Source organism: Acomys russatus, chromosome 13, assembly GCF_903995435.1.
Source record: "Acomys russatus chromosome 13, mAcoRus1.1, whole genome shotgun sequence".
Classification (NCBI taxonomy): domain Eukaryota; kingdom Metazoa; phylum Chordata; class Mammalia; order Rodentia; family Muridae; genus Acomys; species Acomys russatus.
This window is the reverse complement of record NC_067149.1, coordinates 69,210,655-69,237,881: the sequence shown is the minus strand read 5'-3', so window position 1 is coordinate 69,237,881 and position 27,227 is coordinate 69,210,655. Positions and strand designations below refer to the sequence as shown.

General features: G+C 48.7%; 1 protein-coding gene across 1 annotated transcript; it reads left to right on the top strand.

The window, feature by feature from the left end:
- The first annotated feature begins 3,749 nt into the window (after nucleotides 1-3,749).
- C13H12orf71 (chromosome 13 C12orf71 homolog) lies at nucleotides 3,750-5,071 on the top strand. The gene is given in 3 exon segments (XM_051154636.1): nucleotides 3,750-4,186; nucleotides 4,188-4,413; nucleotides 4,707-5,071. Coding segments are annotated over 3 exon segments (912 nt in total). The 3' UTR covers nucleotides 4,956-5,071.
- The last annotated feature ends 22,156 nt before the right edge of the window (nucleotides 5,072-27,227 follow it).

The window sequence follows — 27,227 nt, the reverse complement described above, 5'->3', positions numbered from 1 at the left end:
CAGCTGTGTAGCCACTACCACGGCTGATGAGCCTTGTTGCTCAAGGTACGCACCAGGTGTGGCTACTACTGCGCATGGGGCTGGAGACTGCGCAGGCTCCAAATCAGGGACGGTTTAAATGTAAGATAAATAGCCAGCATCAAAGAAATGGCTGAGAAAATGAAAAGAGCTTAATATTTTATGAAATTACAGTACTTTATATGAATTACTATAAGTAGAGCAAAAATAATCTTACCCAAGTCTTTCCTCCTTTATGTGCCTATTAGAAAATAAAAATTTAATGACTGCACTTGTGCCTCAAATTGCCCTTTACTGACAGATGGTTTCCCTGTGCCCATTGAGGGAAATACCACATCCCAGCCCCAGCGCCAGGCAACTACCAATTACCTTGTATACCTAAAATATTTATTTTTAAGAGATTTTAAAATATTTCCCTTAAAATACCTATCCTGTAACTTGTAAGTTTTCTTAAACATTTTGTGGAGGCTTTTAAACATAATATTTAATGTTCATTTTTAACTTCACAGAAGTTTTTAAAGATTCATCTATAATATTTGCTAATCGGTATCAAGTTAATTAACTGGCCTCAAATGTACATGGGGCACTAAGCTGTCTTCCAGCGGATGTGTGTAGTGGTCCTCGAGTGAACGGAGGCCATTGTGCACACACACAACAGCGTCTATTCACAGATGCCGCGGGAGATCTGAGCCAGAGGTGGGGAAACTCCCAGAGCTTAATTTTTCTTAGCCTGGGGAAGTGAAGCAAAAGCTTTATCTGTGCAGTAAGCCGGGTAGAAACACACAGTGCAGAGCCAGCAGAAGTGGGAGGGAAGCAGGGTGTTCTGACTGGCAGCCGGCCGATGAGGGAGGACTCTGTGGCGCTCAGTGACACAGCCAGAGCCAGGCAACTGCCTCCTGCCCGACTCTTTCCAGCCCTGTCTGCTCTGCCCCAGGTCCCTTCTAACTAAACTGAAAAGAATTATTATTTATAGCAGGCATAGGCTAGGCGAGTGCTCTATCACTGAGCTACACCCCCAGCCCTGAACCCCACTTTCCATTAGGTTAACTTGGGAACTGGGCGCCAGCACCTCTGCTTCTCAATCTTCGTTTCTCATTAGCCAACCTTGAGCGTTTCCACCCTCCCCTCAGCCCTGACCCATTTCCACCTTCTTCCTCACAGCGCCATGAGGACTAGAACGAACAAGGACTGGCTGCATTTTTAGCATCTTGCTACTACTCTCCTAAGGAAAGACCACTCTCCAGTTTCCTGTTTCCTGAGGAGCCTACTTCCTCCCCATCTTTCCTGTCAAACATTTCTTTTAAAGTAGAAAACATCGCAAAGGGAGGACTGTCAGCCGTCGACAGCGTCCACAGTTTCTGAAGATCCAGAGCAGATGGCACTCATGTCGCCCTCCTAGGCACAGGACCCCTTTCTGGGACTGTGCTCTCAGATGGCCAAATGCACTCAGAAGGGAAGTCTACACCAAGGCTCCCATGCTAAACTGGGTAGGAAAACTAACTCAGGGTTCCTCTGCTATGATTCCTGCAGTCTCAGGTGTTTGCTGTCTGGAGCCATGCTGGCAGGAACAGGCACTAACTAGAATGTTCATTCACCTTGTGTTTGCAGAGGCAAACTTCACATAAACAGAATTATGATTAATAAATGCAGGTGGAAATTATTCTGTATGAAATGTTAAATAACTCTTTTTCTTTGGGGCCGGGCACTACCAAAGCAAGGCAGTGGAGAGGTTTGTGTGCTTAATTAACTATGGAAAGGAATAAATCGCTCTGAATGGCTAATACAACCCCCCATCGCCCATCTCTCTGCAGGAAAGATGTCTGTTTCACAGAGGAAGCAGAATCAGGTTAAAATCATCCCATGGGGAGCTGACTCGGCAATGAGAGTTAACTGCTCCTGCTGAGGACTCCTGGGAGGGTCTCAGCTCCCACATCAGCAGACTCTAGAAACAGGGATCCTAGACTCGGGGGCATCTATGTAGTGTGATTGCACAGGCACACACGTACACCAGATAATAAAGAAATAAATATATAATTTGCTGCTGCTGCAGCAAACATAAGAGTGGCAGAACATAAGAAGTCTGGAACTTGACAGACGCTCGGTTGTTGGACTTCAAAAATATGTAAATAAATGAACTATAATCCAATACAAGCTGAGGCAGGAGGATCACAAGTACAAGGCCAGCCTGAGCTACATACAATCTTCCTGCCAGTGTCTCCCAGGGCTATGTTATAGGTACGTATCCCATGGCCCGCTAAAACACTTCATTAATTTCAAAAACAGCACAGTAAGTGAGTAGCCTGAATTCTCTAGAGACACAGAAACAATAGGAGATTTTAATGCACAAAGAGACCAGTTACAAGGAATTTCTGAGAAGTCCCAAGATCTGGCTCCTGTTGTTTAGAGACCCAGCACAGCAGTGAGAACCCAAGTAACATGTGGCAGACTTAACTGCAATCTTAAGGGACGGAAATGGGGGGGAATGTGGGAATGATCTCCTGGAAGTGACTGACTGTAACAAATGGTGTTCAGCCTACCACTGTATGTGCACAGAATACTCTGGAAGTGAAGGGATAGATCCTGGTCCTTCACATGTTTCTGACCATAACTTGGTTCCTTTGTTGCCATAGTAACCAACAATCTTAGAACACAGAATTCTCAGAAGCAGTTGGGCTTCATATCCTTAAGACATGGGACCTGAAGGGTTTCTTACACCTTTGCTTATGTCTCAGGAGCTGGAAGCGTCTGTCTCACGTGGGCAGCCCTCAAAGCAGGCCATGACAGAGGCATGTGCATGGGCGTGTGCGTGTGTGTGTGTGTGTGTGTGTGTGTGTGTGTGTGTGGTGTCTTCCAGCTCTACTTACAGGGGATGATGGGAAATGCAGAATAAACATGCTACTAGATGGTGGGAGGATGGGCGCGTGCGTGGCAGTCACCTTTCCAGAAAGCAGTCTGTTCTCAACTACTATAAGACTGTGTATTTGTGATCTTTGGTCCACTAACCCCATGTACCACTTAATGGTCTTAAGTAACCTAGTGGTCATTAATCATCTAAGTTAATAATTATTAGTAGGTGACACCTAAGGCTATTTAATAGTAGTTAAGAATGTAGAACAGGCATATTATTATAAACTTGATAATAAATTTCTGCTGATGTGAGAACCACATATATTTTAATATATATCTATACATATATGTGCACAAATATACGTATATATTAAGAAATTAGTTACTGCCAGGCGTGGTGGCGCACACCTTTAATTCCAGCACTCGGGAGGCAGAGGCAGGCAGATCGCTGTGAGTTTGAGGCCAGCCTGGTCTACAAAGTGAATCCAGGACAGCCAGGGCTACACAGAGAAACCCTGTCTCAAAAAACCAAAAAGGAAAAAAAAAATTAGTTACCTTGACCTCAGGATAGTGGGCTGAAGGTACATTGAACTGCACTCACACTTCTGTTATTTTCAAGTTTCCCATTTACGATTCTAAGACCTGTCAGCTACTGTCAACCACGGGAAGCATCAAGAAGCAATGCCCAGAGGGTTTCTGTCATGCTGTGAGGTGTCTACAGAGGCAGAGGGGACAGGCGGGTGGACTCTACTGCATGGAGTGGGGTGGTTCCAAGCAGGCAGCAGGGTAAGCCACACAGCTCTTTCCTCCCTGATATCACACTAACTTTCTCTTCTGAAGTTCCCCGAGTCAAGGAAGACCTGAGACGGGAGACCCTGAGCGCCATGACAGCCTCGCCCTCCAGCAGTGACTACAGCAGCGCAGAGGACTCAGCTTCCGAATGCAAATCTAACCAGAGCCTCTCAGTGGGACACTTCCCCTCTGAGAACATGTTCTCCTACGAGGACGGGGACATGGTCTCCTGTGAGGAGACGGCCTCTGCGGATTCTGTGGTCCACTTCCTCCCTCCTGCCCAAGGCACCTGGGGGACAGAGAGTTTAAGGAGACTACTCAGGAAGCGACACCAGATGGAGCACGATCCAGAGCAGTTCTGCAAGCTCAGCATCATGCCGGCCTGGGATAATGATGTGGGCTCCAACCAAGCGGACTCTCTGGCTAACCTGGACCTAAATGGCTATAGCCAGTGGGTGGACAAGTGGCCGAAAGACAGGACAAAACTGACTCTCTGCAAACTGGATAACCTAGTACAGAAACTTGAGACAGTTGAGAAAACTCCGAGAAGCTGGGCAACCTGACGACTGTGTGCTCCCTGAGTCTACTTACGAGGAAGACATCTACCTGAACAGCAGCCCCCCTCCACAGACAGCTCAAGTCAGTCACGAAGAACGTGACGCTTGTCAAGACTTGCCCAAGTACAAAGCGCAGGAAAATCGAGATATGTGTCAGGTCCTACAGGATCCTCCAAGGCTACAGAAAGATGAAATTGAGGTGAGCGCAGAGATGCCTCCCAGGAGAGCAAGGGCATGTCTGGGGAAGAGAGGGTTAGACAGTGGAGCCTCGCTACCTGCTGTGAGGCAAGGTGGGCCCCAGGAGCTAGGGCAGGGAGGGAGGGAAGATGGTAGGAACAGCCACATGAACAGTGAATGTGTGGGTGCTCAAGGCAGCAGGTCTGGAAGCTTTGCTGTATTTGGGCTGTTCTGGGCAAACGGGCTTGGATTCTATGAGCAGCAAGACCAACCGCTGCTGACGCTGCGCGTATCTAACTCATCCTGTTTTCTCAGCAGGAGACAAGGCAGACAACAGAGAGCTCCTTGGAGATCTCCTCCATGTCATCTGCTCAGGCAGAGGAGCCTTCCCGCTCACACGGCACATCCTGTCTGAACTTTCGGTGGGTATTCCACTGGCTGAGGACACAAGTCTTCTCCCGATGGAGGCGAGAGCACCCTAGGCAGGCTACCATCAGCTGGCACCAGAAAGCAGTGAGGAAGATACAGTCTCTTAGAGGCAATAGAATCCGACCCCAAGAATGATTGAGTTTACCTGACACCCCCAGATTTTCAAACTTTTGAAGCCCCTTGCTCCACATCTCTAAGAGGTGTGTGTTGTTCCCTCCCCCACCTCGCAAAATGAGGAAATCAAGACTTGAAGCACGCAGAGGGAGTTTCCATTCTCCAGTCCCTTCTGAGCCAGCTGCTTATAACAGCCAGCGTGCTGGGAACAACAAGTGTGCCTGAAGCAGTCTGGTGCCCTGGATCACCAAAACCGCTGTCTCCACGTTAGACCCATGGCTGCAAAAAGCTCTACCTATACCCGCGAAAGCACAACCCACGCCACGCACCATGGTGGGAGGCTGGAAGGACGCATGCTGTTTCCTGGAAATGAGGGTCAGGGTCAACAAAAGAAAAAGTAAGCACATATCAAGTAAACAAAACAGAGCAAACTGTTGAAAAAAGGAGGAGAAAGGAAGGGTGGGACTATTCATTTAGGAAGCAAAATACTACCTGCATTTTCCAACAATGAACTCAGCCGTCTACATCCAACAAGCATATTTCAGCCTGAGTGAAAGTAATTTGCTGGGAGAAGACACAACAGAGGTCTGTGCTTATTGAGGGAGAAAGCCTGTGGGGATGGTTGAGCAGGACCCCATTTCCACCAAGCCCACATCTCATCTGTACTGAAGAATAAGCCCACCACTTTAGTACAATTTCTGGCTCCTGCTTACTCAATTTGACCTCTGGAAGTATGTGCCAATAGGAAATATTCCAGCACTGCTCAGTTCATTTAAGTGCCCAATATGTTATCCAACGTGTGCACACTGGGGGTGGGGCTGGCCGCGGCAAGCACCGAAAGCAGAAAGAGTGAGCTCGAAGTGGCCATTGGAAGAAAAGACCCTCAAGCCTCCTGTAAAATTACTATAATTGTCAGGAACATGCTAATCTCATTAATCAATAAATTTTGAGATCTATTACCTTATGACTGAAAACTAAAATCATCCCTTTTGTGTGTGTCTCACCCTTGAACTGAAGGCATGAATTAACGGGGTATAACTTACACAATCGTATTCTAGAATTCACAATACTGTAATATAATTTAAAATACCGCATAAAATTTACCAAACTTAAAAGTCATTCAGCACTTTGCAAATGCTAACATGACTATACTATAAACCGCCCAATAAGGGGTATGGGGTGGCCTATCAGTAAACACAGGCAAACTTTTTGTCAAGATTTTTACAATACAATGCAAATTTGAAGTTCAAGAGCAGGCATGAGTTCAAGGCTAGTTAGACACAAGAACATCTTCCAAGCATGCTGGCGTACACCTTTAGTTCCAGCACTTGGAAGGCAGAGGCAGGCAGATCTCTGTGAGTTTGAGACCAGTCTGGTCTACATAGCAAGTTTCAGGACAGCCAAGGTTACACAGAGACCCTGTTTCAAATTCCTCCAAAAGATAGAAGAATAAAAACACAGCCAATGCTAAATAAATTCCTAGAGAATGTTAAGGCTCCAGCTTCAACATTAAAGAAGGGCTTAGTCAGGAGGAAGAACCAAGAGGTTCAAAAGCACATTGTTTCATTATGAACCACAAGTGAGGAATTTACGTGGCACGCACAGTGTCTGATTCCAGGATGACAGGTGGGTTTCGTGTTGCCCTGCAGGCCGTCAGTCTTTTCCTGCTGCCCCTACCTTCCCAGCAAGCGGAACAATGGTCAGCTTTCAGAAGAAACACAATCCCCATCAGATAACAGTGCTGAGTGAGCCAGTTTTCAGCAGAGGTGGGTGCAAGAGCCCTGGATACATGCCCTGAAAAGATTACCAGCCCAGATCGAGAAGTCCCTTCGCTAAACAGTTTCCGCCTTATCCCACATTTCAAACGAAGCTCGCTGCTTTAAAGCTGTTTGTTTCTGTACAATACAACCACGTATAAGGCACTGAGGGCAACTCTCCAGGCTGCGGCTTTTGGAGAAGAACTCATCACCACAGACTTCTCTGCTCAGAAGGAGAGAACAGTGACTGGCTTGCATCTCCTTGTCCACCTCAGTATCCATCATGTTAGATTTAAAATAACCCTGAGAAATAAAGAGCCATCACCACCACCCCCCCCCGCCTTCCCCAGACCCCTACTTTCTCACAACAGCAGCACGCCAGATGCCCCATGCTCAGCTCTGGGTCCTTAAGCTTTCCCAAAAAGGGGATGGGGCAAGAAACACTTTCATCAGTAAAGCGGCACCACGACGTCCATGTGCGCCACACTGCAACATAGCAATCTCGTCTAGTAAGGGTCAGAAACAGACACTGAAGCCCCTGGGTGAAGGGCTGTCAGGGGTAGTGTACGCAGGTGAGACCTGCCCCATGCGGCAAACAGCCCAGCCAACACCATACACTTTCTAGAGAGGCAGAACAGAGCTGCAGAGATGGCTCAGAGGTTAAAAGCACTGTCTGCTCTTCCAGAGGTCCTGAGTTCAATCCCCAGCAACCACATGGTGGCTCACAACCATCTATAAGGAAATATGGTACTCTCTTCTGGCCTGCAGGTGTACATGCAGACGGAGCACTGTTACATAATAAGCCGTGTGTGTGTGTGTGTGTGTGTGTGTGTGTGTGTGTCAGAGAGAGAGAGAGAAGAGAGAGAGAGAGAGAGAAAGAAGAAGGAGGAGGAGGAGGAGGAGGAAGAAGAAGAGAAAGAGGAGGAAGGAGGAGGAGGAAAGGGAAGGAGGGAAGGAGAGGGAGCACCACAGACTGGCCGGCAGCGATAGACCTGAATCTCAGCACAAGTATGGCAACAGTCAGACAAATCTTAGGTTATAGAACATTCTACTAGATAGCTCTCTGGAATGAAAATGTTAGCATTACAGAGACACGGCAGGTCATAATGGAGACAACAGAGACATGAAGGCCAACTGCTACTCATGATCTCCCGTCACAAAGGTGAACAGAACTTAAGGAAAGGACTTTTCATAGCATCTGGAAAAGACCTGGATATGGACAGCATGTAATATAACTGAGTAGCTGTATTAGTCACGGTTCTCTAGAGGAACAGAACTTATAGAATGAATGTGTGTGTGTGTGTGTGTGTGTGTGTGTGTGTGTGTGTGTGTATACATATACATATATACATACATTCATATATAGAAGGAATGTATATATATGTGTGTGTGTGTGTGTGTGTGTGTGTGTGTGTGTGTGTATAATCTACATTTATATACTCATTAGAATGGCTTACAAGCTGTGATCCAGCTAGCCCAACAATGATTGTCTACCAACAGAAGGTTCAAGACTCCAGTATTGTTGGGTTCATAAGGCTGGGTGTCTTCTGCCAGAATCCTAAAAACGTGAGCTATAACACCAGTGAAGGAATGGACTCACCAGCATGAGCAAACAGGCAGTGACCAGGCTTCCTCCTTCCACGTCCCACTTCAAAAGATCTAGAATAAAGTTTAGCTTCCTACCTCAAAAGATTCAGATTAAAATTGGATCTTCTCACGTCAGATGATTTAACTAAGAAAAAAAAATCCCTCATAGGTATACTGAGCCACACGGGCTTTAGTTAATCCCAGATATAGTCAAGCTGACAACCAAGAACAGCCACCATAGTCATTATCAACAGATGATATAGTTGAATATTTCTGTATGCTGTATAATTACATTAAGGCTATATAAGAGAACACCTTTGACTCTTTACAAATAAGAAAATAAGCTGGGCAGTGATGATGCACACCTTTAATCCCAGCACTCAGGAGGCAGAGGCAGGCTGATCTTTGTGAGTTCAAGGCCAGCCTGGTTTACAGAGCGAGTTCCAGGACAACCAGAGCTGTTACACAGAAAAATCCTATTTCAAAAAGCAGGCAGCAGGCAGGCAGGCAGTAGGCAGGCAAGCAGCACGCAGCAGGCAGGCAGACAGCAGGCAGGCAGACAAACAGCAGGCAGGCAGGCAGGCAAGCAGGCAGAAGGCAGAAGGCAGGCAAGCAGGCAGAAGGCAGCAGGCAGAAGGCAGGCAAGCAGGCAGAAGGCAGCAGGCAGCAGGCAGGCAGCAGGCAGCAGGCAGCAGGCAGCAGGCAGCAGGCAGGCAGGCAGCAGGCAGCAGGCAGGCAGGCAGGCAGGCAGACAAACAGCAGGCAGGCAGGCAGGCAGGCAAGCAGGCAGAAGGCAGCAGGCAGAAGGCAGAAGGCAGACAAGCAGGCAGAAGGCAGCAGGCAGGCAAGCAGGCAGAAGGCAGCAGGCAGAAGGCAGGCAAGCAGGCAGAAGGCAGCAGGCAGCAGGCAGGCAGCAGGCAGCAGGCAGCAGGCAGCAGGCAGCAGGCAGCAGGCAGGCAGCAGGCAGCAGGCAGGCAGGCAGGCAGGCAGCAAGCAGGCAGGCAGGCAGCAGGCAGCAGGCAGACAGCAGGCAGGCAGGCAGGCAGGCAGCAGGCAGGCAGGCAGGCAGGCAGCAGGCAGGCAGGCAGGCAGCAAGCAGGCAGGCAGCAGGCAGGAGGCAGACAGCAGGCAGGCAAGCACCAGGCAGCAAGCAGGGAGCAGGCAGCAGGCAGCAGGCAGAAGGCAGGCAGCAGGCAGCAGGCAGGCAGCAGGCAGCAGGCAGCAGGCAGCAGGTTATATGAAAGGGGCAGCTCTCTTTAGACACCCTAATTCATCTGGGGACCTGTCTTGCATTCCTTTGCTCCAAGAACTTCCAGCTTCATGCACGGTTAGGGAATACTCAATTCCTCCCTGCAGCACACAAGCTGATGCAGCTGGGAGCAGAACAGCGTCAAAGCACTCTTCTCAAGCAAGAGCTCAGTTTACTCAGCTTTGCTGAGATTAGAAAGCATACGTTTTGCCCATTAGAAGCAAGTTCCCACCCTTTCAAAGACCTCGCATTTCCAAGACTTGCCATCTTGTCTGTCTCAGGGAGTTCTCACTGTACATACCTCTGTTCCTCACCAGGCAGGAACAAGTCTAAGAGTTCCTGAAGATTCTTTGGATGCTTCCTTGTCTTACGGGGTAGTACAACATCAAAAGCAGAGGCCGGTGCTTAGACGGGGAATGGTGCACACCAGCAAACACAGGACTGAAGCTTAGGCCATCTTAACAAACGCACACACGGACACACAACCAACACCCTGCATGCAGTTCAGAACATTCAGAAACTCAGAGTTTTATCTTTAGTGCCACATTAAAGAGCAGAGTTGTTAAGGCTTCCTAGCTTTAGTCCCAGGTCCTCTTAACCTGCTGTGAATTCTGAGGAAGTGACTTAGCCTCTGTGCTTTCCGTTTCCTCATCTGTAAGCTGTGACACCGCACTAACCCTTAAAATACAACACAGCAATGAGTACTTAGTACAAGTACTGAGGCACATCTGCTCAGAGTTTAAATGCTGCTAACTGCAGTCACACAACACCCTAATCCTAAGGGTTCTGTCACAGCTCCTGGTGGCCACGGTCTCCCTACAGTCCCTCCCACTAGCCACAGTACTCTGGTCTCAGACCTGCCATCAGGGCCTCTGCCTCAGGGCCTTGGCTCCCGCTGCTTCCTCGGACCACTCTGCGTCCCTCTGTCCTCTAAAGGCATCCACCCTTCAGGGGCAGGCTAAACTTAAGTCACGCTAGAGAGCAGAGCAGGTGAGGTTGGGGGCTTAACCTCGCCTTCCTGGTGTCGTCAAAGCACTCATTTGTGGTGTGTAAAGTCACGTTTTATTCTGGATTGCAGAAATCAGAACAGAAACCCACACCCACATCTTTCTCTCTTGCCAGACAAAGGCTCTGATGCCCAGCTTATCTCCACATGCTCCAAAGCCCCTGACCCAGTTTCCCATACAGCAGCTCCATGGTAAACCTTTGGTGAAATGCATGGTTAATCTGCAGGAAACACTTTACATAGATAAGATCTGGGGTGGAATGTCATTTCCTTTCACAACCTTCAGCTAGCTTCTATGGGGGATTGTATCTGTGTCTCAACCACATGCCCTGTGAGTCGCACTTGGTGGATGCGGGGGGTGGGGTAGGGGATGACTCATGGCCAACAACCAGTGTCACTTTACTCACATGTCTTTACATTCTTGTTTATGAGTTTGTCCAGTGCTAACACTGCGCAAACCAAAACCACTATTCTAGGTGCTTTCAGGGTGGTTCCGGCTGGGGCCTTGGGCAGCGTGAGCAGCGGTGACTGTGCTCAGCCCTCGCGCTGTGAAGTGCCCTGAAGCTTTTCACATGGGTGCAGCTCTCACTGAAGACTTTCCTGTTCCAAAGTTCTCCCCAAGCCTGGTGCTGAAGGACTGCCTGATATCTTGAGCCCGGAAGGCTGAGAAATCTCAGGGACAAACAGAATGTTTTCTGGCCAAGCTCTGTGCAGACATGGGTCAGAAAGCACTTGGCTGTGAGCTAAATGTTAATGATTCAACTATTAAATAGTGTCTAAACAGAAACACATAAAACAAGGTTAGGTAATAATTTGGATGACAAAAATGCTGTGACCAGAGGCTAGCAGGAAATTAACTCTGTGTCTCCTCTAGGATTTCCTCCAGTTATTTCAGGTTCACACCAACTTCATAGAGCATTAACTCCCTAAGATGACAGTTGACAAGAGCCATCTAATGACATCAGACCTGGAGGTGAGAACCTCACCACAGACACTTTCTTCCTCTTCTCAGCACTATCTCCCAAGATTAGGCCAGGCCACAGACTGAGGAAAACAGCCCTCAGCCCCAGAGCCTGCACCACTTTGGCAGGTGGGTTTGATATCTTTGCCTTTCTGGGATCACTCAGCCTTATAAAGTAGAGCTTGCTGCTTTCCTGGCCACCTGGGTTCCGAGTGCTGTGGGCTAGAGGTGTGCTCTTTTCTCCTGTGGGAAGGCCACTGACTGGAGGCCTGCAACTCTTATCATTTCCTGCTTGGAGCTCAGGTGTTAACCTTTCCCAGCCAGACAGGAGGCCCAAGGAGGGTGAAAGACTGTTCTGTGTCAGACACAGGCAAAACCAATACCGACCATAGCAAGGACCTAGCCTGACACAAAGGCACCATCCTAGCAGTGTCTGTCGTTCTGCTTGCCAGGAGACCCTAGCACACATCCTGAGCTTGACAGAATAAACAAAGTCATTAAGATAAGTGGCCAAGCCAGGCGGTGGTGACACATGCCTTTAATCCCAGCACTCGGGAGGCAGGTGGATCCCAGTGAGTCCGAGGCCAGCCTGGTCTACAAAGCAAGGCCAGGACAGGCAAGGCTACACAGAGAGACCCTGTCTCAGAGGAAAAAGAAAGAAAGAAAGAAAGAAAGAGAAAAGAAAGAAAGAAAGAAAGAAAGAAAGAAGAAAGAAAAAAGAAGAAGAAAGAAAGAAAGAAAGAAAGAAAGAAAGAAAGAAAGATCGATCTAGAAAAGGCTCCCACAGCTTTGGTAAGATAAGCAAATAGCACCTGACTTTCTCAAACTCAGTCCACACCCACAAGTGTTTACTTCAAGAGGTAAAAATCCAACTAAATTTCCATTTGCTTCTAAAGAGGAGGCTGGGTGTGTGGTCAGAAAGACCTTAGAGAAAGGCTACCCAACCACTTGTGAGCGACGTTATCAGACGTTTTGCATTCCCATCAGGAAGAGCAGCAGGCGGAGCACTGTGTCATCCAGGTGAGAGCAGCCATCCCAGAAGCACTGGGGAAAAGCTCCCTGGGTGGGCTTTGAACTGGCTCTGGCTCAGGGATTTTCTTTTCAGAGTCCTAATATCCATGTAGACTTTACCAATAGATTACTACCAATCCAAAAACTCTATAACCCTAAATATTCCGAAATCCAAACTTCAGTACCACTCTCAAGAAGTTTTAGGTACTGCAATACTTCAGATTTCAGACTAAGAATGTTCAGTCTAGATAGGTGCAGTGGTGCTGTAATCCCAGCACTCAGGGAGGCTGAGGCAGACAGATCTCTAAATTTGAGGCCAGCCTGGTCTACAAAGCGAGTCTAGGTCAGCCAGGGCTACACAGAGAAACCCTGTCTCAAAAAAAACCTTTAATCGCAGCATGCAGGAGGCAGAGGCAGATGGATCACTGTGAGTTCAAAAAAAAAAAAACCAAAAGAGGACAAGAAGGAGGAGAGGAGGAGGGGGAAAAAAAGAATGTTTAATCTTTTGTTTGTTGCTATTGTTTTAGTAAAATGTATTCAAATTGAGTATACTTGGTCCAGTCAGAAAATAGAAACTTCAATTCCATGGAACAAAGTGATAAAGATTGCAAGGATGTGTGAAGAAAAAAAGCACACAGGACAGAATCATGGGGGTGTGCTTTCCTTGGGGGGTGGGCGGTGACAATTTTTCAGAGGCTGCAAAGTGCTATGTGGATATATAGGCAGGCCTGTGTGGGCAGAAGCTGTCTGATCCCACCACCTTCCCTAAGCCAAGGAAGAGAAGACAAAGGTGTATGTAGACAGGGGCCTGCCTGTTCTGACACACGGCCCCAGCCATCTCCAAAAGCAGGATAACCAGGTACAACAGGCTACAAGCAGCCGGGAGAGCGAGCATCAGTATCACAGAGGAGAGGCGGGGCATCCGCTGTGCTCCTGCGCATGATGCCATGCCAACACCACACCACAAGGACGCCTCCCAGGCCACAGGGAGAAGCTACATGGGTTCAATGCTTTCTTGTGCTGCTCCTGCTGTGGGGCTCACGGCAGCCATGATAAGTAAGTGAAAACACAATCTAATGCCTATCTTATTTTGTTACGTCCACATACTCCAATATTTCTGTTTAATTCTTTCGGGAGATGGGGTCCAGCTATGTAGTCTAAAACATCCATAGACAGAATCCTCTTGCCTCAATGCCCTAAGTGCTGGGATGGCAGACATGCCCTAACACACCCACCTTAATGCTAATATTTAATGGGAAGGGGGTGCTGCTGTCTAAGCCAGGGTGGCTCTGTGCGGCCCCTGCTGTCCTGGGACTTGCTACACAGATAGATCAGGCTGAGTAACTCACAGATCCACCTGCTTCTGCCTCCCAAGTGCTAGAATTAAGACATGCTCCACTCACTACACCAGACAATGTCAGTATTTTAAATGATGCTTTTAAACATATTTCTTCAGTAGCTAAACAATAAAACAAACCCGACTTTTATGTGGCCCACTCTTAACTGCACAACTACCATGTGGGAACAGAGAATTTAAAGACAGACATACGCCTCCCAGCGTGATAACCCCCAGAGAGTATGCCTCTCACAAAGGACCGCCTTCATCCCTCAAAAGGAGAGCCTGGCGCAGAACCTGGACACCTACTTCACAGATGTGCAATCCAGGACATTGTAGAATCTCCATGGCATTTAGCTTTACACAATGGTAGCACTAGGTGCTGGCCGATTCACTGTTCTGTCAGCCTACAGGAAGTTGTTCCTTCAGGACGAAGCACCAAAAGCACGCCAATCCACACATTCTGCTTGTTAAATACATACGTAAGCCTAAGTGGAGCTCCCAAAATCCAACTATGCCATACGTAGACATGCAATGGATTTTATATCTATTATTTAGTTCCGATAAAAATATACACAGCCTTTAATGCACAAGGCACACATGTTGGAGCTGGCTAAAGTAGTATTGGTGTGAAACAGGTTTACACACTCATAGAGCCACGCTTCACATACAGTCCAGTCACTTGTTTTCTATGTGTGAACACAAGACCATTCCTCTCCCTTACAGTCAAAAAAAGCCTCATCCTGGACAGGCCTGAGAAAGCGGCTAACATCAGGGAAAACACAAACGCACACTGACTGGTGCTCTACACTCCACCTCTGCTCCTGTCCCATCCTAAGCCAGAGTCCTGGTTTTCACACAGGAGGAAACTGAGGCCACAGCAGAGAAGTGGGATGTGGAGCTGGAGGCTCCGTCTCTGCTCCTTCCTCTCCTCCGCATGTGCCACAGCTCCCACAGAGCTGGAGCCACTGCCCATGGTCAGCTGGAAGGACACCTCAGTCGGGCTATGGTTTGCAGAGCTGTCACTCCCCGCGACCCTCACCAAGATCCTCAGTATCAAGACGCTCAACATGTCCAGCAAGAAGTAAGAGTGTGATGCCTCAAATGACAGCGTGCAAAACGACCCTGCTTTCCCCGTGAACTCGCTCCGCTGGCCTCTTGAGCCAAGGCAAGTGAAGGACTACGGCCTTCCCTGGTGGACCTGCCGAGTGGCACACCAAGGACACCGGGGCAAGTGTCCTCTGCAACCTGCGGTTTGGGTTGGCGTTTCCCAATGCTTCAGTTTCATGATGTCTTTTCTAAAAAGTTGGAAATTACCATGTTGACTTAACAGATATTAGTAACACGAGTGAGGAAGGCGCCAGGGAGAGTGACAGGAGTGGCAGTGCACACACTGGTAGCTCGGCTGTGCTAAACTGCAACGGCAAATTTATGGGCATGATAATATCCCCATTTTACAGTTGAGGAGGCTAACCAAGAGGTCACAGGAAAGAAGAACGCAGAGCTGTGACCTGAAGACAGAGTCCCCTTGAAGCAAAGCACTAAGGCCCACACTGGTTATGAAAACTACATTTCTCCAGTTCAGTAATTGTATTCAGTTACTTACTGGTGTAAGAGTCACACTTTAGAGACTGTTTTTGAACGCTTTCTGAAAACAGAAGTCAGGCCTTCAGAACTGGTTCAGAATGTCCTTTCAAAAGCTCCTCCTGAGTCCAGCCTGCTCGACTAGTTCTGTTTTCATTTACTCCCCTCCCTTGCCTCAGGAAGTCTTACACACCATGCCCTCCTCTGGGCTGTCACTTTTGTCACAACGTCTAGGGCAGCCAGACACACCTCTCTTTTCTCCTCTGCAATCCCTTTGTCTGTTCCAAGGGACCAGTCTTACTGCATCTCACTCATCCCAGGGAGGACTCCCACCTGGCCGTGCCCTCGAGGACCTATGAAAGCATTGCCTGTTCCTGGTGAGTGTGGTGCTCAGAACACCACAGGGAACTGGGCCCATCATGTGGCCTCCTAAAACTCAACATCTCTGCTTTCAAAGAAGTCTGGTTTCACATCACTCCACAGAACCTAAACTGATGAGTGGGTCTTGAATGAACAAAACACAGCCTATGCCATAAGATAGGTCCAGAAATAATTAAGAGGTCAAAGCTGAGTGCTAGGCCTAGAAAGACCATGTTAGAGAGTTAAGAGACAACAGCTTTGAGTGAGCCAGCCCAAGGGCTTGCGCGCAGGAGAACTGACCCCCACCCCGGGGTGGGGGTGGGGGTGTACAGTGCTAGAGAGCTCCCCCTGGTGGTGGGTGTGTGGGAGAGCTGGCCAGCTGACCAACTCGTCTACTACTCAGACCCAGATCCCAGGCTTTGAGCTGGCCCACCCCAACATCCACCTCATCTAAGAACTGCTGAGCCATGTGACAGGGCCAGTCCTGCTGACCCAAGGCTGCAGGAACTCCATGACACAGGGCAACAACAGGTTATCTAAAAGAAATCACAGCGGGGACTCAGTACTGACGGTGCAGCAGGAACCAGAGGCCTCGAACCAGACCAATGACTCAGTGCAGTGAGCCCTTGCAAGCGAAGGTGAGAGGACAAGAGTGTGTACTGATCTCCTTTTGCAGTGAGAGGCTGAAGGGCAGGTAGAAAGACATGGCGAGATGAGTGGGCCTGGGGTGCCTGACGCAAGATCCAATCAAAAGTTTTTCAAAGGAGAGACACAAAGAGACATGACTGCCCAGAGAGCTCTGTGGCCTGAGGCGGCCGACCTCAGAAAGCACAGAGGGAAGACCACACATCTCATTACATGGCTCATCAGCTAAGAGGGCATGCTGCTCTTGCAGAGGAACTGGGTTGGGCACCCTGTGGCCATGCTGGGAGGCTCACCAGTAGGTCAAACACCATCTTCTGACCACCACGGGCATCACACGCACACACCTCTCCTCGCACATACATATACCTCCTTAAAACAAAAGATAAGGAGCTGGAGAGATGGTTCAGTAGTTACAAACGCTGCTCCAGAGGGCGCAGGTTTGGTCTCGTTTCCACATGTTGGCTTACAACTATCGATACGTCTATAGTTCCAGAGGTCCACTGTTCTCTTCTGGCCTCCCCGGGTGCCAGGACCCCAGGTTGTGAACAGACACACTAGCAGGCAAAACACTCATGCACACAAAATGAAACAAAACTGAATGCTACCTACGTGACCTGCGACTACATACTTAGCTGCCACCAGAGCAAGGAGAATTTAGAAAGTAAACCACATTTAGTGACAGGAGGATTTCTCATGCATCCTGGGCAAAATGAGCCGCACACAAAGCAGAATACACTGATTGATTCTAGCCACAGATTTTAAAGGCAAGTGAAACTGCCCAAGGACACCCACGGTCAGGACGCTGGTGACTCCTGGGAGCCCAAGGGCAGGAGGTCTGCAGCACCAGTGACTTTGTGGAGATGGCCCTTACTGTAACGTCTGTCATGTCTGTTTCATGAACCATCTTGTGAGGGTGTGTGGTTGTCCCTCGATGTGTGAAACATGGAGCCCTCAGGAGGTTAGGTATCTCAAGGCCAGAGATCCAGGGACAGCCATCTCAACTCTCTCTAACATGGAACAACGTTTCTCTTGCGTCCGCCCTTCCTTCCTGTCAGGATTTAGAAGGACCAGGGTTACACTTCTATTCCCACCACAGCCCAGAAGGCTTCGGTGTCCTACCACCGCCGTGACAGGAATGGCGTTCTTCTGGTTTTTTTTGTTTGGTTTGGTTTTTGTTTTGGAGACAGGGGTTCCCTGAGCAGCCCTAACTATCCTGGAACTCATTCTGCAGACCAGGTTAGCCTTTGCCTCCCAAGTGCTGGGACTACAGGCATCTGCCACCACATCCCAGCAGGACGAGCCCTGTAACGCTATTGAGCATATGGCAATCACAAGTCAGGCCGTGCTACATGCACACTGCCCATGCAGGTGACTGGCAGGACACTGTGACCCTCTGCATCCTCCCTCCTCTTAGCCACTGAAGTATCTACTACTTGCTACTCATTAAGTACCTAGGGGTGAGACCACAGGGTCAGAGGAGTGCCCCGCACAAGCAAAATGGAGGAGGAGACCTTACAGAGTTAAGTGTGAGCAAGCCAACCGAACGCCTACCACTCAGCACGAGCCAAGCAACAGCATCACCACTTGACAAGCGGAATGGGGGAGAAGGGAGGCCAGAGAGCCACATGACAACACTTCCTCAGCCCGTGGGGTCACTGAAGGGTGAACAAGCCTCGATGCTGAGGACAAGTCACCACAGAGTCTGAAGGCAACAAAGCACCTGAGAAGGCAGAGGGCGTGTCTTCAGTATGCTACCAGGCCTGTGCTGTGCTGCTCACTCAGTGCCCAGCTCGCTGAGTGCCGTGGAGACCCGTCTAAACCTGCACGTGCCCATTTGCACCATGCTGCTCTTGTAAGAAGGGAGGTGCTGTGAGTTCTCAGATGTGGTGTGCCGACTGCCAACTCAGGTATGAGGACGTCAGAGAGGACCAGCTAAGGGATAACTCTACTCACTTAAAAAAAAAGAACAGCTTCAGCTTCAGCACTGGGGTTTCTCAGCTCTTCCAATCTTGCACGTCCTTAGCAAACTGATCCATAGAAGTTCTATACTGAAAAGAAACAAAAATTATGTTAAGACAAACTTCAAACCATAGTCAAGTTTAAAATTATAGCCCAGCAGAAAAAAGGGTGTAGGTGGTCAACTGTGATGTCAATGGAGCACGTCAAGCTACTAGCATGGAGTTACTGAACAAGACAACCGCGTGAAGGGCTTCCTCCCACCTTCTTCCTCTCCTACATCCAGCGCCTCTCTGTGCACACCACACTTCCTCACGCAATCCTTAAAGATGGATTTCCTGCTACAATCATCACCATTAAGTTTTACAATCAGAGTACTGAACACATGGTGAGTGCTCCACGAGCAGCTGTGGGGTTTTTACAGTATATTTGTCAATCTGTATCTGCCCAGGAACCAGAGCCTCAGGGATGCTCAAGCCCTATATAACAGGGCCCAGCGTGTCTATATTGCCTAAGTTCTCCATCCTGTGTAGCTAAGATCACGTCTGGGTTACCCACAATGCTTATTCCTATGTACGCTGTTGGTATACTGCCTAGAACCACAGGTGGATACCCAACATGGGACCACATAACTGAATGCAGACCCATGAAAATTCTGTTCAGAATATACAGTGACCAAAAATCAATTCAAACACTAGCCTTAGCAATGAACACACAGCACAGTCTTTGTGCCACACATGCCCTCTGGCTATGGATTGAGACACCTCAGCTCAGAGTCAACATTTAAAAAATAAAACCGATGTATTCTACTTACCTCGCTCTGTCTCTCTGTACACACATGCTCACACTCACACACACACTCTCTCACATTCTCACACATACACTCACACCACAGCAGGTTTAAGGAATTCACTCACTCAAACACATGTCTGCTTCCAAAGTTAGCACCTCAGCGTCCAGGCTGTGGCACTCAGGGTCACACTGTCACTACTCACAACAGATTTACTCACTCAACCCCCACGGGGGACAAAAGAATAAATTTTAGGTCAAGAAAGCAGTTTGGGAACACAGACACCTTAGCGTAATTTGCTTTTCTGTCTTCCTCTGTATGTATTTTATTGGTGTAATTCAATGGGTTTTCACATTTTAAAGTTTCCTTTAAAAGATTAAAGTTTAGAAAGACACCTGTACGCTGTGAAGCGCAGCATGGTTATCGTGCACAAAGCTTTCTGCCCCTGTAGACACTAGGCGGCCCAACATATTTACTTTCTCCTTGCCTCCGCTCCTCAGCACAGAAGTAGCAAATTAGCATCTTTAGATTATACTGTGCTGGAATGCTTGTTTTTTTGTTTGTTTGTTTGTTTGTTTTTGTTGTTTGTTTGTTTGAATTGTGGCTTGAATTTCATTGTTTAATGGTTAAAATGGATTTTGACTTTGGATTAGAACAGAATTTCAAATTTGTCTTATATATCCCTAAACATACTTCAACCATTTTATCTCACATATTTAATGCAAATTAGCATTCTCAGCACTAAAGATTATAAAATAAAAATATTCTTGAGAAAATGCAGGATGGTCACACAAAGTCAAGGCCACCTTGTGCTGTTTCTCAAGTTTCAGGCACCCTGGGCTGGGCTGTGTGAGACCCTGTCTGAAAATAAAATACTAATCAACTGAAAACATGAAGATGCTCAATGCCCCACAGCACCAAGTACTCAGCCATCATCTTTAACTGCTGCTGTACGCCACTGAAATGCATTTCTTGATCCCTAGCTCATGTGCCTACTTCCCAGGCTTCTTCATTGGAAACGGGTGACAAGGGGAAAGTTTAAGAAGCCCTGAGTTAGGCAGTAATGGCAGGAGAAAGGATACAGGATGGAGTCAGAGGTATGTAAGTGCCACGGTAAAAAGAAGCAAGGAGGTGCCCATGAGGGAAGGCTTCTGTCCAACAGGAGCCACGTGCACACCAGCGACACCTAAGTCCTAAGACTTGCACTTCAGGTACCGCTGCCCCTCCTACATGCTTCACGCCTAAGAAGAAGCCACTCCCATCTGTGCATACAAGGGCAGTACAGCCGCACCAGGACCCAGGAGAACCTCAGGTGCAAAGCCAGCGAGAAGTGAAGATCAGCTCCAGCTACAGGTACTTACTTACTTTTATTCTTTCCGGGCTCCAGGAACAGGCTTCAACACCGAAACAGAGCGTCCCCCGCAAAGGCATTTCATCGTGAGGGAGGTGTCGCTGCTTGTTAGAGATTTCCCACACCCTGTCCAATATCCTATCAGAAGTGTCCGTGCATTTTGCTTTTCTTAAAGCTTCACAGACAACCTCAGCAACTGATAGTGCTTATAAAGACGGGCCTGATTTTAGACCAAGCTGCACTCCAATTATAAAGTTCAACTGATAAACCATTTCTCATCTTGAAAGATTTATATTTGTGTGTGTGTGAGTGTGTATGTGATTAAGTGTGTGTGAGAGAGCATGTGTGAGCGTGTGAATGTGTGCACATGTGTGAGCGAGTGTGTCTGTGAGCGTGTGTGTGTGTGTGTGTGTGTGTGTGTGTGTGTACATGGTATCAGATCCCCTAGAGATGAAGTTCCAGGAGGTTGTGAGCTCCCAGATGTGGGTGCTTTCTAGGAAGGCCAGCAGGGTGCTTCTGAGAACAGAGGCAGCAGCCAGTGGACATACTTGACAGCGGGCAGAGCAAGTTTACCTTCCTTTGTTTTATAATTCTGTCACAACTTAGTTACAGTGACTCACTGAGCTGCTCATGAAAAGACTGAGATAGTGGATGTGAGTGATGATGACAGGAAGTGCTAGGAGCAGAAAGCAGCTGCAGCAGTGAATGCAAACCACAGCGACCACTCCAACAGTGTGAGAACCCAGGGAGCCAACACGGCACACTGAACACAAAGCCCAGTCCTCCTTGGCCCTGCTCTCCTTTCCAAAAGATGGTGTGGGGAACATGTGCAGAGCCCCGGTGCATGCTGGGCGAGCACTCTCCAGTGAGCTCCAGCCCCAGTCCCAACCATCATGTCTACTGGGTCCTTCTGGGAAAATATGAGTTCAGGCCTGGATCCCAGAACCTAAGGCAACCCAGGCTGGACCAGCTAGCTCATTCTTCCTTCAACACATCGTCACTGGCTACAAGAACAAGCAGAAGGTGTTCCAAACTGAGCCCTCCCCTCAAAAGAAAAAGACTTCTTCCTATATAACCTAATCGGCCTCTTGTTTGTTTGTTTGTTTTAAGTACCACAAAAAGGCAAGATGGGGAAACCCATCAGGAGGCTGTGATGAAGAATAAGGCTGATTTCCCTACATCAGTCACTTCCTGGGTCCCATCAACCTCTTTGCTGGGCATTGTCGAGGGTTCTGGTAGAACACTTTGAAGAGAGGAAAGTCTAGACTTGCGTTCTGTAACACCCACTGTAACACCTCTAACACGGAGAGAGTTCAGCGTTGCCATTCTCTCTGGATCACTGCAGGACAGTGAGCGTCCAACCTGGCCCTCAGCACAAAGCCCTGATTATCTCGCCCAAGCAGTGCTGAATACATAAAAACATTGATAAACACTAACCACCAGGCTTTTGAGTTTTCACCATAGGCCCTGTTTCCCTGACTCAATGATGGTCTTTGTTATGCAGTCTTAATGGAATGCAAGAGACTTTAGTCACTTCCTCAGAAAGAGACCTAGACTATAAATACAAACTCAGTCAGCCACTCACAGAAAGGCCCACTGGCAAGTTTAATTTTAAAACAAGAGCTCGTTATTAAACTGAAAAACAAGAAAAGATCCAAACCCATATAAACAGCATGCTTGGAAGAAAACCCTCAGTGTGCCAACAAGCACAATTACAAGGAGCTTTTTATTTGGTTCACAAACCTTTTCTATATAGCGATTACAGAATTAAAAACAGTCTGCATTTGTATTCATCAAATAAAACCAACCCTGATCCTTTCCACAGCCTCGGGTTCAAATTCCGACAAAATGCTCCAAGCCCTTAAATAAGTGGCTTCTCTGTCACCCTCTAAAAGGGCACATTGATGTCGGTTAAGCTGAGTCCCTTTGTAAGTGACCATGAGGAGGTGGAGCTGCTGTCCTCACAGTCCTTCAAGCTCCGGGTGTGGGATGAACCAGGCTTGGCTGAAGTGCCCAGGGCAGGGGGCTCCACATGACCAAACATGGTATGTCACCCACTGTGGTAAATAAAATTTTGCGTGGATACAGCTATGTCCACGTGTCTACATACCGCCCATAGCCGTTGCTTGCAAGACGCAATGCTAGGACTGCATACCGCCAACAGAGGCTGTAAGGTGCGTGAAGTACAGGTTTGCTCCGCTGTACTGTAAAGCTGTTTCATTGACATCCGTGAATACGGAAAAAACCATCCTAGTTCCATGGCACTGCCTGGTATCTACCCAACCCAATTACCCTTTGGCTGTTTTATTTGCATCACTTCCTATATACTAATTACTAATGTTTACTGGAAACACAGACACCAGATACTGAGGGCTTTATCTTTAGTAAATACACAAGAAGATTATTTAATTTAATTCAGGCAAAATCCCCCATGAGGAAAACAAATTAGACTAAGACCTGAGGCAGGGGGATTACTTAGCGAGTGGTGAGTAGAACCAGAACCCAAGTCGTCCGCTGCCCCTTAAGCTCTGTGCTAAACGACATCAACCTAATGTTAGCGGCCACATAAAATACAGTCAAACCTCAAGGGCTTATTAGTTCTAAGTGCTATGCCAGTACAATTAAGTGCCCCCTCTTAATCAGATATCTAAATTAATATAAGTTGGACTTCCCCACAGGTTTTAGTCCTTTCTGGTGCGACAGCTAGACCTAATCTTAGGTTACTAGAAAGAGAAAAGCCAAGTATTCTTTACTGCCATGAGTAGACAAAGCAGCGCACTAATGACCAACATGGACCTTAGCACCCTAGCACTCTGCTGGAGGCTTTGGACTTCAGGATGACACTTCCCAGATGTACACCCACCTGGTCTCATTGTTCCCACGGAGCTTCCCCTGGGGGAGGCGGGGCAAACACTGACACAGATCATCAAAGCGGATCCTGTCAGCCTAGAAAGAAGGGCTCCAGCAGCCACCACCACCCATCCTGCACAGGAAGAAGTCCCCTAGCTGAGTCATCCCCACACTTCCTGCCTTCTCTGGGATTTCTGGAGGAAGTGTGTCACCTCCATGTGACCTAGTGCCCTTTTGTACTGGAAACAAGTTGATGAGGCTCCAGCTCACTGGAGGGAATCTGAGCGGCTCCTCCGCCCAAGCCCTGTGTAGACAGCGCTGTCGCAGGTCTCCTCAGCAGGCTGGCTCCCCGCTGGCTCTACATGCCTGTTGAATGTAAACCCAAGCAGCAGAATTTGGATACCACTCCAGCTTTTCAACCTCACCTTTTCTTTCTGGCCCCCTTCCCCTTAGCCTCTCACACCTGCTCCTTCCCTAGGCTAGGCTCACTCTGCAGCCTTTATTAGGTGCTGTTTTCTTAGCTCACAGCAAGTACACGGCGTCTGCACTCAAGCATAACAGGCATTTCTACCCTGAAGATCTTCACACCCTAGCAGAGGAAACATGTAACCGAGAGCCTAAATCAAAGCTGTGCACGAACGGTTCAAGGTTTCACAGGCTCTTGACTATGGAATCTAAAAAGATTTGAGGGAGCGGTACCTGGTCTGGACCTTGAGGAAAGGGGTGATGGCTGGCTGCTCATTCCTACAGGTAACACATAGTAAGGGTTATGTCACAGGTTCCAGAGCAAGACAGATCCGAGTCCAAACCCTGGAGACCTGGGCTGGAATAGTGTGCGTAGGGAGCCAGGTGAATGCACGAGGCTGGTCCCTGATAGGGAAGCTTTTCTCTGCCATCCATTCTCTGCAGGGTTTGATCACACCCTGGCTTCACACTCTAATGGTCCTCGGCAGGCAGCGCTAAGTTGAGCTGTGAAGCAAATTTCAGTCAAAAGTTTGGGCTGTGTGACTAGTCACACGGGGACCTTCCTACGCAATGGGGCTGTGACAACCGTCCTACGCAATGGGGCTGTGACGACCCTCCTATGCAATGGGGCTGTGACGACCCTCCTACTCAATGGGGCTGTGACGACCCTCCTACGCAATGGGGCTGTGACGACCCTCCTACGCAATGGGGCTGTGACGACCCTCCTACGCAATGGGGCTGTGACGACCCTCCTACGCAATGGGGCTGTGACGACCCTCCTACGCAATGGGGCTGTGACGACCCTCCTACGCAATGGGCTGTGACGACCCTCCTACGCAATGGGGCTGTGACGACCCTCCTACGCAATGGGGCTGTGACGACCCTCCTACGCAATGGGGCTGTGACGACCCTCCTACGCAATGGGGCTGTGACGACCCTCCTACGCAATGGGGCTGTGACGACCCTCCTACGCAATGGGGCTGTGACGACCCTCCTACGCAATGGGGCTGTGACGACCCTCCTACGCAATGGGGCTGTGACGACCCTCCTACGCAATGGGGCTGTGACGACCCTCCTACGCAATGGGGCTGTGACGACCCTCCTACGCAATGGGGCTGTGACGACCCTCCTACGCAATGGGGCTGTGACGACCCTCCTACGCAATGGGGCTGTGACGACCCTCCTACGCAATGGGGCTGTGACGACCCTCCTACGCAATGGGGCTGTGACGACCCTCCTACGCAATGGGGCTGTGACGACCCTCCTACGCAATGGGGCTGTGACGACCCTCCTACGCAATGGGGCTGTGACGACCCTCCTACGCAATGGGGCTGTGACGACCCTCCTACGCAATGGGGCTGTGACGACCCTCCTATGCAATGGGGCTGTGACGACCGTCCTACGCAATGGGGCTGTGTGACTAGTCACACGGAGACCCTCTCAGGCAACAAGATAACGTCTCTGTATTCCAGCACAGGCTTTCTGCCTGTCTAATTTCTTAAGAGCAGACTTAAAAACTCTTTCTTTGTGGACAGGTGGAAAGCCAAAGCTAGCAATGAAACCGAAGATCTAGCTGAGTAGTACAAGAAAGGCAAGTTAGCGTCAAACAAACAAACAAACAACACTAGAGCAGGAGAGACAGCTGTTAAGAGCACTAGCTGTTCTTCCAGAGGACCTGTGTTCAGTCCTCAGCACCTTCATGGCAGCTTGCCTCAGTGAACGCTACACACATGTGGTGCACAGACACATGCAGGGAAAAAGCAACCATACATATAAAGTAAGTAAAACTGAAAACCACAACAGTGAAGAGGGGGGACCGGATGTTCGGAGGCTGTAGCATGTTGCTAGGCCCAGAGCTGACACAAGGCCTGGACTCTTCCCTCCCGTGTTAAAGGGCACAGTGTGCAGGTTCTTGTATGTCACCAGAGCACAATCCCTGAGCTTTAGAACCAGGAGACTAAAGCTGGGCGTGGTGGTGCACATCTCTGGTCCCAGCACTCAGGAGGCAGAGGCAGGCAGATCTCTTGTGAATTCGAGGCCAGCCTGGTCTACACGGTGAGTTCCAGGACAGCCAGGATTGCATAGAGAGACCAAGTCTCAAATAAACAAACAGGATAAAACCAGAGGGGTAACTGGCCTGACAGTGATCTCTGAGGGCCTCAGTCAGCCCGCTTCCCCTGTGAAATAACACCCTACGGTCCTTACAGTTTCCTGGAAACCCCAACGTGTCTGCACTTGCCCTGAGTACATCAAAAGGATCCCGCGTGCTTTTACGTCAGCGCTGCTTCCTCATCACATCTGTGGTGGCGAATAAAGGCATGTTTTACCTGGCAATACTGAAAAGGTCTCCCCTACCCCCGGGAAAGATTCTAACTCAGATCTCCTAAGCAGCTTGGGGACTGAAGCACTGTTAGTCTCTGAAAATTCTGCCTGAACTGACTGTAACAAGTAAAGTCTATCACAAAGTTACACATGCACAGCTATGTGGCACAGTGCACGTGGGGGTGAGCACGGCTCAGGTTCAGAGTGTATCAGTTCTGTGCACACACGTAAGACTACTGCATAAGCTTTAACAAAGCACTGAGACAAAGTGAGTCACGATGGACAACTGCGTAACTCCCTAGCAGTGTGTTAACATTGATGTGCAAAGCATGTGGCTTGTTTCGTGACTGTGCACTTCAGAACATCAGGGGTGGCCGCACGGCCAGCACACTTGGAGACTCGTGGCAGTGAGGTACAAACACATGGCTGACATAATTATCACATGCTCAGAGAGAAAACGTCCTACAAATTCTGTGAAATACGCTGAGTCCCCCATTGAAACAAGAAGAGACGATCCTGATACCCTGAAGACACCACTGCCTACACCCAAGACAGTCCACCAGATCACTAACCCCCTTCTGCGAGTGTGTCTTACACACTCATTTTACATGGCTGAATGCTTTAGTAAAACCAGTGCCATCGGCTCACTGCTATATAACACTTGATTGTGCAGCAGAGCTCCACATGGCAGCAGACAAACCCGAGCGAGGTCATCACAGAGCTGGAAGTAGGCAGCCTGCTCGGAACTTTGGCACTGCTGACCCAACAATGGTCTAGACTCCTCCCTTTAAATTCTGCTTCCACGAAAGATGGAAACACACAATAGCATGGAAATTTTGCAAGCCTCAAGAGACCCCCATCACAATTTTAAGGAGAATAGGCTGAAAACATTTCCTACCCATAAGCCCCAATCGCTAGTTAAGGAAATAACAAAAATGGGGGTGCACACATGAATAGCAAGCCACCTCTAACATGAAAGGCTTTAACATACACACACACACACACACACACACACACACACACACACACACACACACACAGGCTAGCCCACTTTGAAAAACCA